Source organism: Rhinoderma darwinii, chromosome 2, assembly GCF_050947455.1.
Source record: "Rhinoderma darwinii isolate aRhiDar2 chromosome 2, aRhiDar2.hap1, whole genome shotgun sequence".
NCBI lineage: Eukaryota > Metazoa > Chordata > Amphibia > Anura > Rhinodermatidae > Rhinoderma > Rhinoderma darwinii.
In genome coordinates this window covers 323213303-323228880 of record NC_134688.1, presented here as the reverse complement: position 1 = coordinate 323228880, position 15578 = coordinate 323213303, and the positions used below count along the sequence as shown (strand labels likewise).

General features: G+C 44.0%; 1 protein-coding gene across 11 annotated transcripts in view; it reads right to left on the bottom strand.

Annotated features, from left to right (window-relative positions):
- The window catches only part of ZC3H11A (zinc finger CCCH-type containing 11A), a 212637-nt gene that overhangs the window by 75539 nt on the left and 121520 nt on the right, over positions 1 to 15578 (bottom strand). For 10 of the 11 annotated variants that reach the window (XM_075853611.1, XM_075853604.1, XM_075853605.1 and 7 more), the window contains one exon: positions 14076 to 14183. The exons of the other annotated variant lie outside the window; for it this stretch is intronic. In XM_075853611.1, coding sequence (XP_075709726.1) covers positions 14076 to 14183 — 108 coding nt within the window. The remainder of the gene's footprint in view (positions 1 to 14075; positions 14184 to 15578) is intronic. 11 annotated transcript variants of the gene reach the window in all.

Below are 15578 nucleotides of genomic sequence, written 5' to 3'. Positions count from 1 at the left end.
AATAGTACGTCACAGGGAAAATGCATCGCCATTTTCCATCGGCGCGCGCACGAGCTGTGACAGCTGCTGTTACGGACAGCAGGCTATCACAGCTAAATACGTCGGGACCTGCCGCGATCGCTGCTATTGGACAGTCAGTGAGTAACTGTCCAATAGCGGCGATTGATGTATAAACGTCCTCTCCCTGACTTCACTTCCTGCTACATCCACCCTGAACGCCTCTGTTGGTGATAGCGAGGCGTTCAGAGCGGTTGTGTAAAGAAGAGAGAGACAGAGAAAGTCATAAAAAGTCAAAAAAAGACTCAAAAACAACTTTTTTCTGTATCCCACCTCTCCCATCCACTACCCACTCTTGTACCCTTCCTTTTTGTGTTCCCCCCACATTTTTGGTCAGTGATCTCCTATCACTGACCACTTAGTCTTCAGGACCAATTTCTTGGTCCCTGGGGATTATTTTTTTTCTTATAAAATCTATAAAACAATTTTTTTTTTTTTAAAGAGCAACAAAAAAAAACCCAGTTCATTTAGACAATTTAACTGGTTAGTTTAGTATTAGGGTTAGTTAGTGTCAGGGGACCGTCCAAAAGCGTAGTTAGGTATAGCGTCAGGGAATTTAGCCTCAGAAATCTGTCACCGTAGTTAGATATAGCGTTAGGGGTCCATCACCGTAGTTAGGTTTAGCGTCAGGGAAGCTCGTAATAATCTAGATAGGTTTAGTGTCAGGTACCCGTCACCGTAGTTAGGCTTAGTGTTAGGGAAGCTCGGAAAAATCTAGTTAGGTTTAGTGTCGGGGAAAAGTCGCCATAGTTAGATTTAGTCTCAGGGAAGTTCAAATAAAATCTAGTTAGGTTTAGTGTTAGGAACCCTCGCCCTAGTTAGGTTTAGTCTCAGGGAAGCCCACTCGTTCTATAGAAACACCGATTTTTTTGGTTAGTTTAGGTAGCAGCCTATCGCTTAGTTAGGGAAGCAAACAACCATGTCCCAACGGACATTTAGTGCCGAAGAGGCATATTCATTTCTTGCCTCCGACACAGTGGCGAGACTATTTTACTTATCAACCTCCTCATCCAGTGACAAAGAGGAACCCCCTAGGAGACGCCCCAGGACCACCACTACAGCTGAAACCCCCGAGCGAAATGACCCCACCGCAGTTGAAACCCCAGAGCGAAGTGACCCCACTTGGACCCCCACACCATACATTTATGAGCCCCAAATCCCAGAGTACACGGGCAGCTCAAGGATAAAATTTAACACGGCAGGGCTCAGTGAGATGGACTTTTTAAAGTTCTTCTTCACTGATGACTTTATAGAACTAATGGTCTCCCAGACTAATTTATATGCCCAACAGTATATAACAAAGAATCCCACATCATTTTATGCCCAATCCCACAGATGGACCCCTGTAGATGCAGCAAAGTTGGGCAAGTTCTGGGGACTTCATTTGAACATTGGGCTTCTGAAAAAGCCATCCATTAGGACCTACTGGAGCACGGACATCTTATACCACACCCCGATGTACCGTATGGCCATGTCCAGGATGCGTTATGAGGCAATACTTCGCTTCTTACATTATACGGATAATGAGCAGTGCCCACCCCGAGATGACCCCAGTTTTGACCGTTTATACAAACTGATACCCCTATTAGACCATTTCAGTGCCCGGTTTGCCCAAGCATACACCCCCGAGAAGTGTATTTCTATAGATGTGTCCCTAGTACATTTTAAAGGGAGGCTTCAATTCCGCCAGTACCTGCCGAGTAAGAGGGCAAGGTATGGCGTGAAGTTGTAAAAGTTGAGCGAGAGTGCATCAAGGTATACATATAAATTCAGGATATACGAAGGGAAGGACAGCAGTATTCAGCCCCCAGAATGCCCCCCCCCCCCCCTTACTGGGAATTAATGCAAAAATTGTGTGGGATTTGGTGCACCCACTGCTGGACCAGGGTTACCATCTCTACCTGGATAATTTTTATACCAGCGTCCCACTTTTCAACTGCCTCGCTTCCAGAAGTACTGTTGCATGCGGCACTGCTAGAAAAAATATGAGAGGCCTCCCTAAAACACTGCTGGGGCAAACACTCAGAAGGGGTGAGAGTAGGGCACATTCTAGCAGCAACATATTGTGTGTCAAGGACAAGAGAGATGTTTTTGTATTGACAACAATACATGGCTACACCAGTACCCATGTACCAGTACGAGGTACCAGTACAGATACGCCCAAACCAGACTGCATCCTGGACTACAATAGGTACATGGGAGGGGTGGACTGGTCAGATCAAGTCCTGAAGCCCTACAATGCCTTGAGGAAATCGAGGGTGTGGTATAAGAAGCTGGCCGTGCACATCATACAGATGGCATTGTACAATGCGTACGTGCAGGCCAGAGGGGAACTTTCCCGGAATTTCAAGAGGTGGTTATCAAGAACTTAATCTTTAGGGACCAAGAAGAGGGAGCAGCCAGTACTTCTGGAAGCGAGGCCACACGCATCGTACCAGGGCAAGACTTTCCAGGAGAAGTTCCCCAAACTGGCAAGAAGGGAAAAAGTCAAAAGAGGTGCAAAGTCTGCTATAAGAGGGGGATCAGGAAGGACAATATACCAATGTGACACGTGTCCCGAAAAACCAGGGCTCTGTATGAAATATTGTTTTAGAATTTATCATACATCCCTTAATTTTTAATTTACCCTGATGCACTCCGCACAGCTTATCCCCCTCATTTTTCCCTTCTAAGCCCTGCTGTGTACCCAGGCAGCTGATAACAGCCACATGTAGGGTATTGCAGTACCCAGGAGAACCCACATTACAATTTAAGGGATGTATATCTCCGGTGGCGCATGCTGGGCACAATATATTGGACACTGAAATGGCATATATATATATATATATATATATATATATATATAAAATTGCAAATCTCACGCTGCACCATCTGCTGCGCATTATCTTTTACACAGTACCTGTGGGGTCAAAATGCTCACTACAATTTGGTGAAGATGTGTCCTTGCATAACTAAGCAATTGAAGCTTGATGCCTAACCGTCCAGGAGGCCTTGAAGTATAGGCAGTGAACTGAAGGGGAGGAACTTAACCCTTGAGCTTTTAAAATCACAGACTAGATCCCACGTGCAATGGTGGCCTTGGATGCTGCCAATCCAAAGTAGAGCCTTTAACCCCTTCAGGACCAAGCTCATTTTGGCCTTCAGGACCAGACCCATTTTTTTAAATCTGACATATTTCACTTTATGTGGTAATAACTCCGGAACGCTTTTACCTATCAAAGCGATTCGGAGACTGTTTTCTCGTGACACATTGGACTTTATGATAGTGGAAAAATGTGGTCGATAAATTCAATATTTACCAGTGAAAAACACCAAAGTTTTGTGAAAAATTGCAAAAATTAGCATTTTTCTAAATGTAAATGTATCTGCTTGTAAGACAGGCAGTTATACCGCACAAAATTGTTGCTAATTAACATCCCCCATATGTCTACTTTAGATTGGCATCGTTTTTTGAACGTCCTTTTATTTTTCTATGACGTCACAAGGCTTAGAACTTTAGCAGCAATTTCTTACATTTTCAAGAAAATTTCAAAAGGCTATTTTTACAGGGGCCAGTTCAAATGTGAAGCGGCTTTTAGGGCCTTATATATTAGAAACCCCCAAAAAGTCACCCCATTTTAAAAACTTCACCCCTCAAAGTTTTCAAAACAGCATTTAGAAAGTTTCTTAACCCTTTAAACGTTTCACAGGAATTAAAGCAACGTAGAGGTGAAATTTTCAAATTTCATTTTTTTTTGCAGAAATTCATATTTAAAGAGGCTCTGTCACCAGATTTTGCAACCCCTATCTGCTATTGCAGCAGATCGGCGCTGCAATGTAGATTACAGTAACTTTTATTTTTAAAAAACGAGCATTTTTGGCCAAGTTATGACCATTTTTGTATTTATGCAAATGAGGCTTGCAAAAGTCCAAGTGGGCGTGTCTAAAGTAAAAGTCCAACTGGGCGTGTATTATGTGCGTACATCGGGGCGTTTTTACTACTTTTACTAGCTGGGCGTTCTGACGAGAAGTATCATCCACTTCTCTTCAGAACGCCCAGCTTCTGGCAGTGCAGACACACAGCGTGTTCTCGAGAGATCACGCTGTGACGTCACTCACTTCCTGCCCCAGGTCCTGCATCGTGTCGGCCACATCGGCACCAGAGGCTACAGTTGATTCTGCAGCAGCATCAGCGTTTGCAGGTAAGTAGCTACATCGACTTACCTGCAAACGCTGATGCTGCTGCAGAATCAACTGTAGCCTCTGGTGCCGATGTGTCCTCGCTCGTCCGACACGATGCAGGACCTGGGGCAGGAAGTGAGTGACGTCACAGCGTTATCTCTCGAGAACATGCTGTGTGTCTGCACTGCCAGAAGCTGGGCGTTCTGAAGAGAAGTGGATAATACTTCTCGTCAGAACGCCCAGCTAGTAAAAGTAGTAAAAACGCCCCGATGTACGCACATAATACACGCCCAGTTGGACTTTTACTTTAAACACGCCCACTTGGACTTTTGCAAGCCTCATTTGCATAAATACAAAAATGGTCATAACTTGGCCAAAAATGCTCGTTTTTTAAAAATAAAAAAGTTACTGTAATCTACATTGCAGCGCCTATCTGCTGCAATAGCAGATAGGGGTTGCAAAATCTGGTGACAGAGCCTCTTTAATCTATTTTTTTTGTAACACAAGTTTTTACCAGAGAAACGCAACTCAATATTTATTGCCCAGATTCTGCAGTTTTTAGAAATATCCCACATGTGGCCCTAATGCGGTAATGGACTGAAGCACCGGCCTCAGAAAATCAGGAGCACCTAGTGGATTTTGGGCCTCCTTTTTATTAGAAAATATTTTAGGCACCATATCAGGTTTCAAGGGTACTTTCGGTGCCAAAACAGTGGAAATCCACCAAAACTACACCCCTTGAGGAAATTATCTAGGGGTATAGTGAGCATTTTGACCCCGCAGGTTTTTTGCAGAAATTATTGTAAGTAGGCCGAGAAAATGAAAATCGTCATTCTTTCAAAGATAATGTAGGTTTAGCTAATTTTTTCTAATTTCCACGAGGACTAAAGGAGAAAAAGCACCACAACATTTGTAAAGCAATTTCTCCCGAGTAAAACAATACCCCACATGTGGTTATAAATGGATGTTTGGACACACGGCGGAGCTTAGAAGGGAAAGAGCGCTATTTGGCTTTTGGAGCTCAAATTTAGCAGGAATGGTTTGGGCAGGCCATGTCGCATTTGCAAAGCCCCTGAGGAACCAAAACAGTGAAAACGCCAAAAAAGTGACTCCATAGAGAAAACTATACCCCTTGAGGAATCCATCTAGGGGTGTAGTGAGCATTTTGCTCCCACAGGTGTTTCATAGATTTTATTAGAATTGGGCAGTGAAAAGAAAAAAAAGCCTTTTTCTTCAATAAGACGTAGCTTTAGCTCCAAATTTTTAATTTTCTCAACAAATAAAGGAAAAAAAGAACCCCAACATTTGTAAAGCAACTTCTCTGGAGTACGGAAATACCCCACACGTGGTCATAAAATGCTGTTTGGGCACACGGCAGGGCTCAGAAGGGAAGGAGCGCCATTTGCTTTTGGTGTAGAGATCTTGCTGCATTTGGTTTCTGGTCGCTATGTTGCATTTGCAAAGTCCCTGTGGGACCAAAACAGTGGATCCCCCCCAGAAGTGACCCCATTTTGGAAACAACACCCTCAAGGTATTCATCTAGGGGTGTAGTGAGCATGTTAACCCCACAGGTGTTTTGCAGAAACTCGTGTGCACACGATGTGGGAGAATGAAAATGGGAATTTTTCCTTAGATACGCCAATATGTGGTGCCCAGCTTGTGCCACCATAACAAGACAGCTGTCAATTATTATGCGGTGTTTCCCCGTTTTAGAATCACCCTACGTGTGGCCCTAATCTTTTGCCTGGACATTCGACAGGGCTCAGGAGTGAAAGAGTACCGTGTAAAATTGAGGCCTAATTTGGCGACATATAAAGTATTGGTTCACAATTGCAGAGGCTTTGATGTGAAATAATAAAAGAAACCCCTGAGAAGTGACCCCATTTTGGAAACTGCACCCCTCAAGGCATTTATTAAGAGGTGTAGTGAGCATTTTCACCCCACGTGACTTTTCCATAAATGATTGCGCTGCGGAAGGTACAAATTAAAGTTTTTCCCTAGATATGCCAATTCAGTGTCAAATATGTCGTGCAAAGCATGTGCCACTTTTTTTTTTATATACAGCGTTCACTGTACGTTATAAACTACATGTTACCTTTATTCTGCGGGTCAGTACGATTTTTATAACTTTTTGCACAATAAAATTACTTTTGGAAAGAGAATGTATTTTTTCTGTCGCCAAGTTGTGAGAGCCATAACTTTTACATTTTTCGTCGATGGAGCTGTATGAGGGCTTGTTTTTTGCGAGACGAGGTATAGATTTTTTAGGTACCATTTTTGGATACATGCGACTTTTTGATCACTTTTTATTTCAATTTTTGGAAGTCTGACCAAAAAAACAGTAATTATGGCAGTGTTTGAGGTTTTTTTTTTACGGCGTTCACTGCGCTGGATAAATAACATAATATTTTTATAGTTCAGGTCGTTACGGTCACTGCGATACCAAATATGTATGGCTTTATTATTTTTTTCTATAATAAATGACTTGATAAGTGAAAAAGGGCGATTGTGTTTTGTGTTATTATTTGAAACTTTTATTGTATGTTTTACAACTTTTATTTTTACTTTTTTTACACTCTTCTTTAGTCCCACTAGGGGACTTGAATGTCCAACTGTTTGTTTGATGTTCTAATACATTGCACTACCTATGTAGTGCAATGTATTGAAACTGTCAGTTGTTCACTGACAGCAGGCCGATTAGGCTCCGCCTCTGGACGGGGCCTAATCAGCTTACGTAATGGCAGACAGGAGTCCATTGTTAGGGCTCCTGTTGCCATAGCAGCAGTCGCCAGCCTTGCCATCGCATGGCAAGGCTGCCGATTTTCTAAAAACCTCTAGGATGCAGCGATCACAATGGATCGCTGCATCGAAGGGGTTAATGCCAGGAATCGGAGCTGGCTCCGGTTCCCGGCGTTAGATCGGGGTGTCCGCTGTAACATACAGCGGACACCCACTGCTGATGACGCCAGCTCAGCTTCTGAGCCGGAAGCTGAGACGGCGCCATCTTGCCGATGGTACCGGAAGCCTCCTGGGCCCCGCCGACGACGGGGCATAGGAGGATTCCGTTACTGGCGGACCGGGAGGTAAGCATTAGCCCTCCGATCGCCTTTGCAGCCACCGGCAACCCAGCGATCACGTTGCTGGGGTGCCGGTGGCTATAAACTCCTCACATGCTGCGATCTCTATTGAACGCAGCATGTGAGGGGTTAATCGGTCGGATCGGAGGCTAGCTCTGGTCCTGCCTGATACCTCAGGGTGCCAGCTGTAACATACAGCTGTCACCCAGCGGTGATGTCGCTGGCTCAGCTCCTGAGCCAGCTTCATCTCCATGTGCGTACAGTAACGTGAAAATGCGGTAAGACACCAGTTTTAATGACGTTACTGTACGTGATCCGGCGGGAACGGGTTAAAGAGGCTCTGTCACCAGATTATCAAATCCCTATCTCCTATTGAATGTGATGGGCGCTGCAATGTAGATAACAGCAAAGTTTTTTTTATTTTTAAAAACGATCACTTTTGCCCAAATTATGAGCAATTTTATATTTATGCAAATGAGCTTTTCAATGGACATCTGGGCGTGTTTTCTCGTGTATTACCAACTGGGCGTGTATTGTGTTTTTACCAAGTGGGCGTGTATTGTGTTTTTACCAACTGGGCGTTGTGAATAGAAGAGTATGATGCGGACAAATCAGCATCATACACTTCTCATCATTCCCACCCAGCTTCTTTCATTAAAGACACACAGCGTGACGTCAGCCACAGGTCCTTCAACCTTGTCGTCCGACAAAGAAGATACAGAAAGGCGTCCAAAAGGTTAATATGCTCGTCTCTAGGGAGTTTACTATGCTTACCTGCACATGGTGATGCTGCTGCAAATTCAACTGTACGCCTGGAACTGTGGTGTCTTTTCTCTTCCGACGCCAAGGTTGAAGGACATGTGGGTGACGTCATCATTCCCAGCCAGCTTCTTTCACTGCAGACACAGCATGACGTCACGCACAGGTCCTTCAACCTTGGCGTCGGAAGAGAGAAGACACCAAAGCTCCAGGCGTACAGTTGAATTTGCAGCAGCGTCACCATGTGCAGGTAAGCATAGTAAACTCCCTAGAGACAAGCATATTAACCTTTTGGACGCCTTTCAGCCGATGTATCTTCTTTGTCCGACGACCAGGTTGAAGGACCTGTGGGTGACGTCATGCTGTGTCTCTTTAGTGAAAGAAGCTGGGTGGGAACGATGAGAAGTGTATGATGCTGATTTGTCAGCATCATACACTTCTATTCACAACGCCCAGTTGGTAATACACGAGAAAACACACCCAGTTGTCCATTGAAAAGCTCATTTGCATAAATATAAAATTGCTCATAACTTGGGCAAAAATGATCGTTTTTAAAATTAAAAAAAAAAACTTTGCTGTTATCTACATTGCAGCGCCCATCACATTCAATAGGAGATAGGGATTTGATAATCTGGTGACAGAGCCTCTTTAAGGAAGGACAGAGAAAATCTGGGCCCCCGAGACGTCTGGTCGCAGCCGGATAAATGCAGACTGCTCTAAACCATATCAAGACTATGCAAAGCCTGCTCCCTCAGATGAGATGGGGAGAGGCAAAAGGAAGGGAGGACAATCTTTTTACTGAAATGGAAGGCAGAAACCACCTTAGGGAGAAAGGACATGAATTGTCAGAACACCACTTTATTCCCATGGATGACCAAAGCGGGGACAGAGCAGCCAGTTCCAAAACCCATCTGATATAGGCGACCGCCACCAGGAAAGCACTCTTCCAAAAGAGTTGACAAAGCAAAACTTTTCTCAAGGGTTCCATAGAAGCCACCTAAACCGTCCTCAGGACCAAAGATGCCAAGTCTCAATGGTACGTCAGAAGGAAGGGACCGAATGGGCCACCCCATGCAAATAAAAAAAGTCTTCTCATGAAAACTAAAGGGCAAAGTTTTCTGGAAAAAGAATTGACAGAGACATGACCCTTAAGGGAAGATAGGCCAAGTCCTCGTTCAAGGCCTGATTGCAGGAAGAACAGATCCTAGGCGTGGAACGTAACAGGACGGAAATTATGCTGTTAACACCGGCAAGAAAAAAGTCTTCCACATATGGCCTTCAAAATGCTCTGGATAACTGGTTTAGAGAGACCCCGGGCCCTCAGAGCTTGGCTTTCCCATCTAAGGGAAAGTGGGGTGGAGTAGCGGATCTGCGAGTAGGTTAACTAGGTTGGCGTACCCGGCCCGGCAAAAGACTGACCTGTCTGGAGAGGACCTTCATCAAGAGGTCGTTCAGCTAGGGGTTGGCAGCGATTCACCTGGTGCGGAGAGGCGCATGAGCGTCTCAAGGACCTTGTTAAATAACTGTGGAGGGTCCGAAGGGGAGGGCGACAAGCTGAAAATGTTGAGAACCTTCCTTGTGAAACGAAGGAAGCGCTGGTGAGTCTTTGCGATAGGGATGTGGGGGTGTGCATTACGAATGTCGATAGACTAGAGGAATTCTTCTTGTTCCAGCGATGTGACCACCAACCTTAGGGATACCATGCGAAACCTCAGAACGTGAACTAATCAGTTGAAATACAAGATTGGGCTGACTGATCCTTTGTTTTTGGGGACTTGGAATAGATTCGAGTAGAACCCCTGAAAAAGATCCGAGTCTGGTACGGAGACAATAACCTACTGTAGAAGGGAACGAACAACATGGAGAAAAGGGACAGCGTTGAGATCGGCAGATCTACAGAAGGAAAACCAGACCAATTAGAGATAATGAGTTTTGAAATAGACAGTTGTCTGTCAATAGATGCTTCTGTTCTTTGCATAAAAATTCCTCAAACTCTCTATGGTTTGGAAAGCATAGCCTTTGGTGTCGTGAGTGCTGTAAGGGTGGCACTTTCTGGGAAGGGGGTGGTGGGGTCATCCTTTACATGAAAGGTGTCCCTGTTAACACTTAACACCTCCATGGCAGCTGTCAGTCATGCTCTGATTCTTGGGCACCTCACTCACGAGCGTGTTCGGGCCATTATATACGGTCGCGTACGTTGGCCGTGTTTCCCGGACCGAACCCACTCGTGGAGGCGGGCTCCTAGCATCATAGTTATCTATGACCCTAGGTGTCACTGCCTCTCCACGGAACTACTGTCCCGTATTGAAAACATGATTACAGTACGGGACAGTTGTCCCGCAACGGAGCAATGACACCTAGCATCATAGATAACTATGATGCTAGGAGCCCGGCTCCCTGCAGTGTGTTCGGTCCGGGAAATGCGGCCGACATACGGACCATATATCACAGGCCAAAGACGCTCGTGTGTTGGAGGCCTTAATCCAAATCAAAAGATGCACTGAAGGAAGACGACTGATCCTGGTTTGAAGTAGCTTCTCCATTGATAAGCCTAATAGGGGACCGCTGGAGGGAACTTAAAGAGGCTCGGTCACCAGATTATAAATGCTCTATCTCCTACATAATCTGATTGGCGCTGTAATGTAGATAACAGCAGTGGTTTTTATTTTGAAAAACAATCATTTTTGAGCAAGTTATGAGCTAGTTTAGATTTATGCTAATGAGTTGCTCAATGGACAACTGGGCGTGTTTTTACTTTTTACCAACTGGGTGTTGTACAGAGGAGTGTATGAGGCTGACCAATCAGTGTCCTACACTTCTCATTGTTCCAGCCCAGTATGATCCAAAGCACAGTGTGATTGTGCAGTGAAAGAAGCTGGGCTGGAACAATGAGAAGTGTAGGACACTGATTAGTCACTGATTGGTCAGCCTCATACACTCCTCTGTACAACACCCAGTTGGCAAAAAGTAAAAACACACTCAGTTGTCCATTGAGAAACTCATTAGCATAAATCTAAACTAGCTCATAACTTGCTCAAAAATTATCGTTTTTCAAAATAAAAACCACTGCTGTTATCTACATTACAGCGCCAATCAGATTATGTAGGAGATAGGGCACTTATAATCTGGTGACAGAGATTCTTCAAGGAGGAGCGAGACTTGTCTCTGGTACTTATGCACCTATTAAGTGATCGGCAACGAGAGGTGGACTATTATCCAGGAAAGAGGGGCATTAAGTTCAGCCGCTATCTGGGAAGACAGGTGCTCCAAAACCATGGTTTGGGAGAGCATGAAAATTTCACCTAAGGAAAAAAACCTGGCGCATTTAGGAGGTGCCACATCCTAGGGGTAGTGCTGTATTGCAGACATGGTGGATAAAAAGGGTTAGACTGGGCAAATGTAAACTTTTTATTATATTTGCCACAGTTATAGTATGCAAATCTGGCCCCTTGTGCCGGCTGCCTGGTGGAACCTATGTCACAAGGGAGAGGGGGGGAAAAAAAAACAAAAAAACAGACAACTAATGGGCAACCAGTAGTGTCAAAGGTAGGAGTGACCCCTGGGGAAAGCTGCAATTATTACAAAATTAAGTGACCCCTTAGAAAGAAACCGATAATTAGTCCTGAGGCTGGCCTACAAGAGCCGTTGCTGTGTAGTAGAGAAAGTAACAGGAGTCTGCCTGTGGGAACCAAAAGGACCATCCCTTCATGAGCTCGCACTGTGGTACAGCTGCCCTGCTCCTGAGCCGGCCTCTTCAAGAAAGACTCCCTTTAGTCAATAGCGTGATGCCAGCTGATAGGACCACGAGGATTACGTGAGAGCTAGGTGGAGTGTACGGACGATATTGCAGCCTAGCGCTTCTGCAAGCTGAGGATTGGAGTAAAAGGACCTGGCCTGAGGTGCTGACTGGGTAAGCATCACATATGGTGCAGTATGGTGCTCGTTCCCTCACAGTGAAAATAGGCAGAAAATGGCCCCTAACAAGCCACTGGTGCAGCATATTCCCCAAGGTATGTTCCTATGATAGTTCCAATGAAATAAATGCACCTCTCCATATAGACAACGATCCCACTAGAAGATAGTGGGAATAACCCTCAGAGTTCCAGTGGGGGATAATCATACTCGGCCTCCGCAGTCTTCAAGTGTACGCAGGGTCGACTCCTCTATAACCTCGCACATATAGTGGGGTTACTTGCACTCCATCTGAGGATACAGACAACAAAGCAGTGAGAGAAAGTCACTGCAGTGAACTGCCTAGTTTACCGGGTTCAGCATGAGGTTGACTAGGCTGGTGACCAGGCTGACAACCTAGTTAAAGCCAAGGATAGAAAAGAAACAAAACTAAAATAAAAAGCAGCAGACCTGTGGATCCCTTCACGTCAGCCTCCTAAAGGCACTAAGCTAAAACAGATTTAGCCAGTGCTTGTGAAAGGGCATGGGCCTGCCTCAGCATGTGCCAAAAGTTTTCTTACCTTGTGTCTGGCTCCTATGCAGTGGCCCTCAACGATATAAGCAGGAAAAAAAAGGAATTGCTTTTTTGGACCCCCAGCTATCAAGAGAACGGAGGTTCCGAACACCCCCCACCCCGTTCCTCTTTGCTGAATGACCGCAGTCAAGAGAACTTTGAATGGAGAGATGGCTGAGTATGCCAATGCTCCATTCAAAGTCTATGGGACTGATGGATACAACAGAGTGCAGCACTCGGCTGTATCCTTCAGTCCCACAGACATTAATGGGAAGCAGCCCCCAGCGATCACACAATTATCACCTATTTCGTGGATACCTATTTCGTGGATAGGTGATCGTTCTCTATTCTGGTACAACCCCTTAAAGGCGCAAACAACCCTGGTCTTGAAGATGACTGAGCACCTCTCCCATCACGTCTGTTTTAGTAATAAATTGTATTCCCCATGAAAATAACTTTCAGAACTCTTAGAACGACTTTTTATAACCCCAAAAATGCTGCAAAAAACAAAATGCCATGTAGGAAGACTAGGGGTCGGCAACCTGTGACATTCGTGCCTCAACTGGCAAGCGGGGCATGTATTCCTGGAACGCTCCCTTCTCCTGGTATCCAGCATGTTCGTGTGCTTGGTGGCCCTGAATACAGTGAGAGAGAGCAGCACTTTCCTATGAACTTACCAGCACTAATAAACAGGAGTGTAAAGTGGTGTTTCATTCTGTGCTTGTTGGCGCTGATCACTTTCGGAGCGGCGTTGTGTGATTGTCAAGCACACAATGCAGCGCTGCTCTTGCTCATGATGTTCAGCACGTCAAAATACTCTGTGTGAAAGGGCCTTAATAAGCTGTGCTGTGTTGTGTGTGTGTGTGTGTGTGTGTGTGTGTGTGTGTGTGTGTGTGTGTGTGTGTGTGTGTGTGCGCATGAGTAATAACAACAATTCTGGCCATTTTATTGACTTGCATCCTGCATTAGACCGCAGTTGTCCCCCTCGGCAGGCTCTATTTTTAATTGTCAGCTTTCCCTGAACTCAGCTACAGAGCGGGTTGAGACAAGCTGCTACGATGTTTCCTATACACAGCACACAGATGAAAAACAAAGGAGTTCCTGCTTTCCTATCTCTTTGCAGCATACCTCCAGAAGCAGAATGGAGGACATTATACAGAAGTGATGAGCAGTGTAGCTGTTAATCCAAGACTGGGGTGAGATAGGCTAATTCAGTTTCTAGTAAGTGTTCTGTGTCTCTATTTGAAGCTGCTCCCTTTCTCCCCCTCTCCTCTCCATAGACTTCTATGGGCAGCAGATGTAACCAGATCCCTTATTCGCCTTAATCACTGTCTTACTGAAGATGGATTTTACCAGTAAATTCAGAGTGAATGATTACTGCAGTAAACAGGGGAGGGGCGTGTGAGAAGTAGGCTTTTTTTTCTGTAATTAGAAATATTAAAGTTTCTTATTTTAACTATTCATTTATGGGGGGAAAATTTAAAACCGGTAACATCTGGCAGCAGCCTGCCACTGCAAATGTGTCAAAAGCACTTTGTTTTCTAGCCTTGAAATACCTTTCTTTGGTTGGAACTCAGGAATATCAGTAGGTGGAGTAATCCTCTTCCCAAGTCTTTCTGACAATGTTTTCTTTGAAAAAAGTAGAACCTCTCCACCAGAAGCAGCTTGAAGAAGAAATAAAATATTTGTAACACATCTGTTACAGTATATACAAGGCAATGCAATTAACCCCTTCCAGTTGCAGCCAATTTTCACCTTCCTGACACTCATTTTTCAAATCTGACACGCCTCACTTTATGTGGTAATAACTTGGTAGCGCTTTTACTTATCCAAGCGATTCTGACACTGTTTTCTCGGGACACATTGTACTTTGCTAGTGGTAAAAAAAATGTAAGATATATTCAGTGTTTATGTATTAAAAAAAACACCAACATTTTGAGAAAATTTGGAAACATTAGCATTTTTCTAAATTTAAATGTGTCTGCTTGCAAGACAGATAGTTATACCACACAAATTAGTCTACTTTATATTTATATACATTTTTTGAGCATCCTTTTGTATTTATAGGACATTACAAGGCTTATAACTTGAGCAGCAATTAATCACATTTTCAAGGAAATTTCCAAAAGCTATGTTTTTAGGGAACAGTTCAGTTCTTAGGTGGCATTGAGGGGTCTATATGTCAGAAATCCCCTACAAATCACAACATTTAAAAACTGCACCCTCAAAGTATTCAAAACAGCATTTCAGTTTAACCCTTTAGGCATTTCACACGAATGAAAGGAAAGTGAAGCGGAAATTGAAACATATTAACATTTTATTATTTTTTGCAGGTATTACATTTTAAGCCTTTTTTCCCTGTAACACAGGATGTGTTAGAGAAATGCAACTCAATATTTATTACCCAGATTCCAAAGTTTTAGAAACATCCCACATTCGGCCCAAGTGGATTTTGGGGCCTTCTTTTTATTAGAATATATTTTAGGCACTATGGTCAAGTTTGAAGTGGTCTCGTGGTGCCAGAACATAGGCAACACCCTCAAAATGACAATTTTGACCCCACATGTGTTTCATAGATTTTACTGGAATTGGGCCACGAAAATAATTTTTTTTTCCCAATAACAAGGACTAAAGGAAAAAAAAAAGCACACCAACAATTGTAAAGCATTTTCTTCTGAGTACGGCAATGCTCTAAATGTGGTCATAAACTGGCAGGGCTCAGAACAGAGGGAGCACCATTTGCATAGCCCCTAAGTCACCAGTAAAGTGGAAACCCCTGAAAAGTGGCTCAATTTGGGAAACTACACCCATTGAGGAATTCATCTAGGGGTATAGTGAGCATTTTGATCCCACAGGTATTTTTATGAATTGATTAGCATTGGGCGGTGAAAAATTATTATTTTTTTCCAATAAGATGTAGTTTTAGCTCAAAATTTTTCATTTTCACAAGGAATAAAAGCCCCCCAACATTAGGAACGCAATGTCTCCAGAGTATAGGAATACCCTATATGTAGTCATAAACTACTCTTTGGACAATTAGGAGGGCTCAGAAGGGAAGG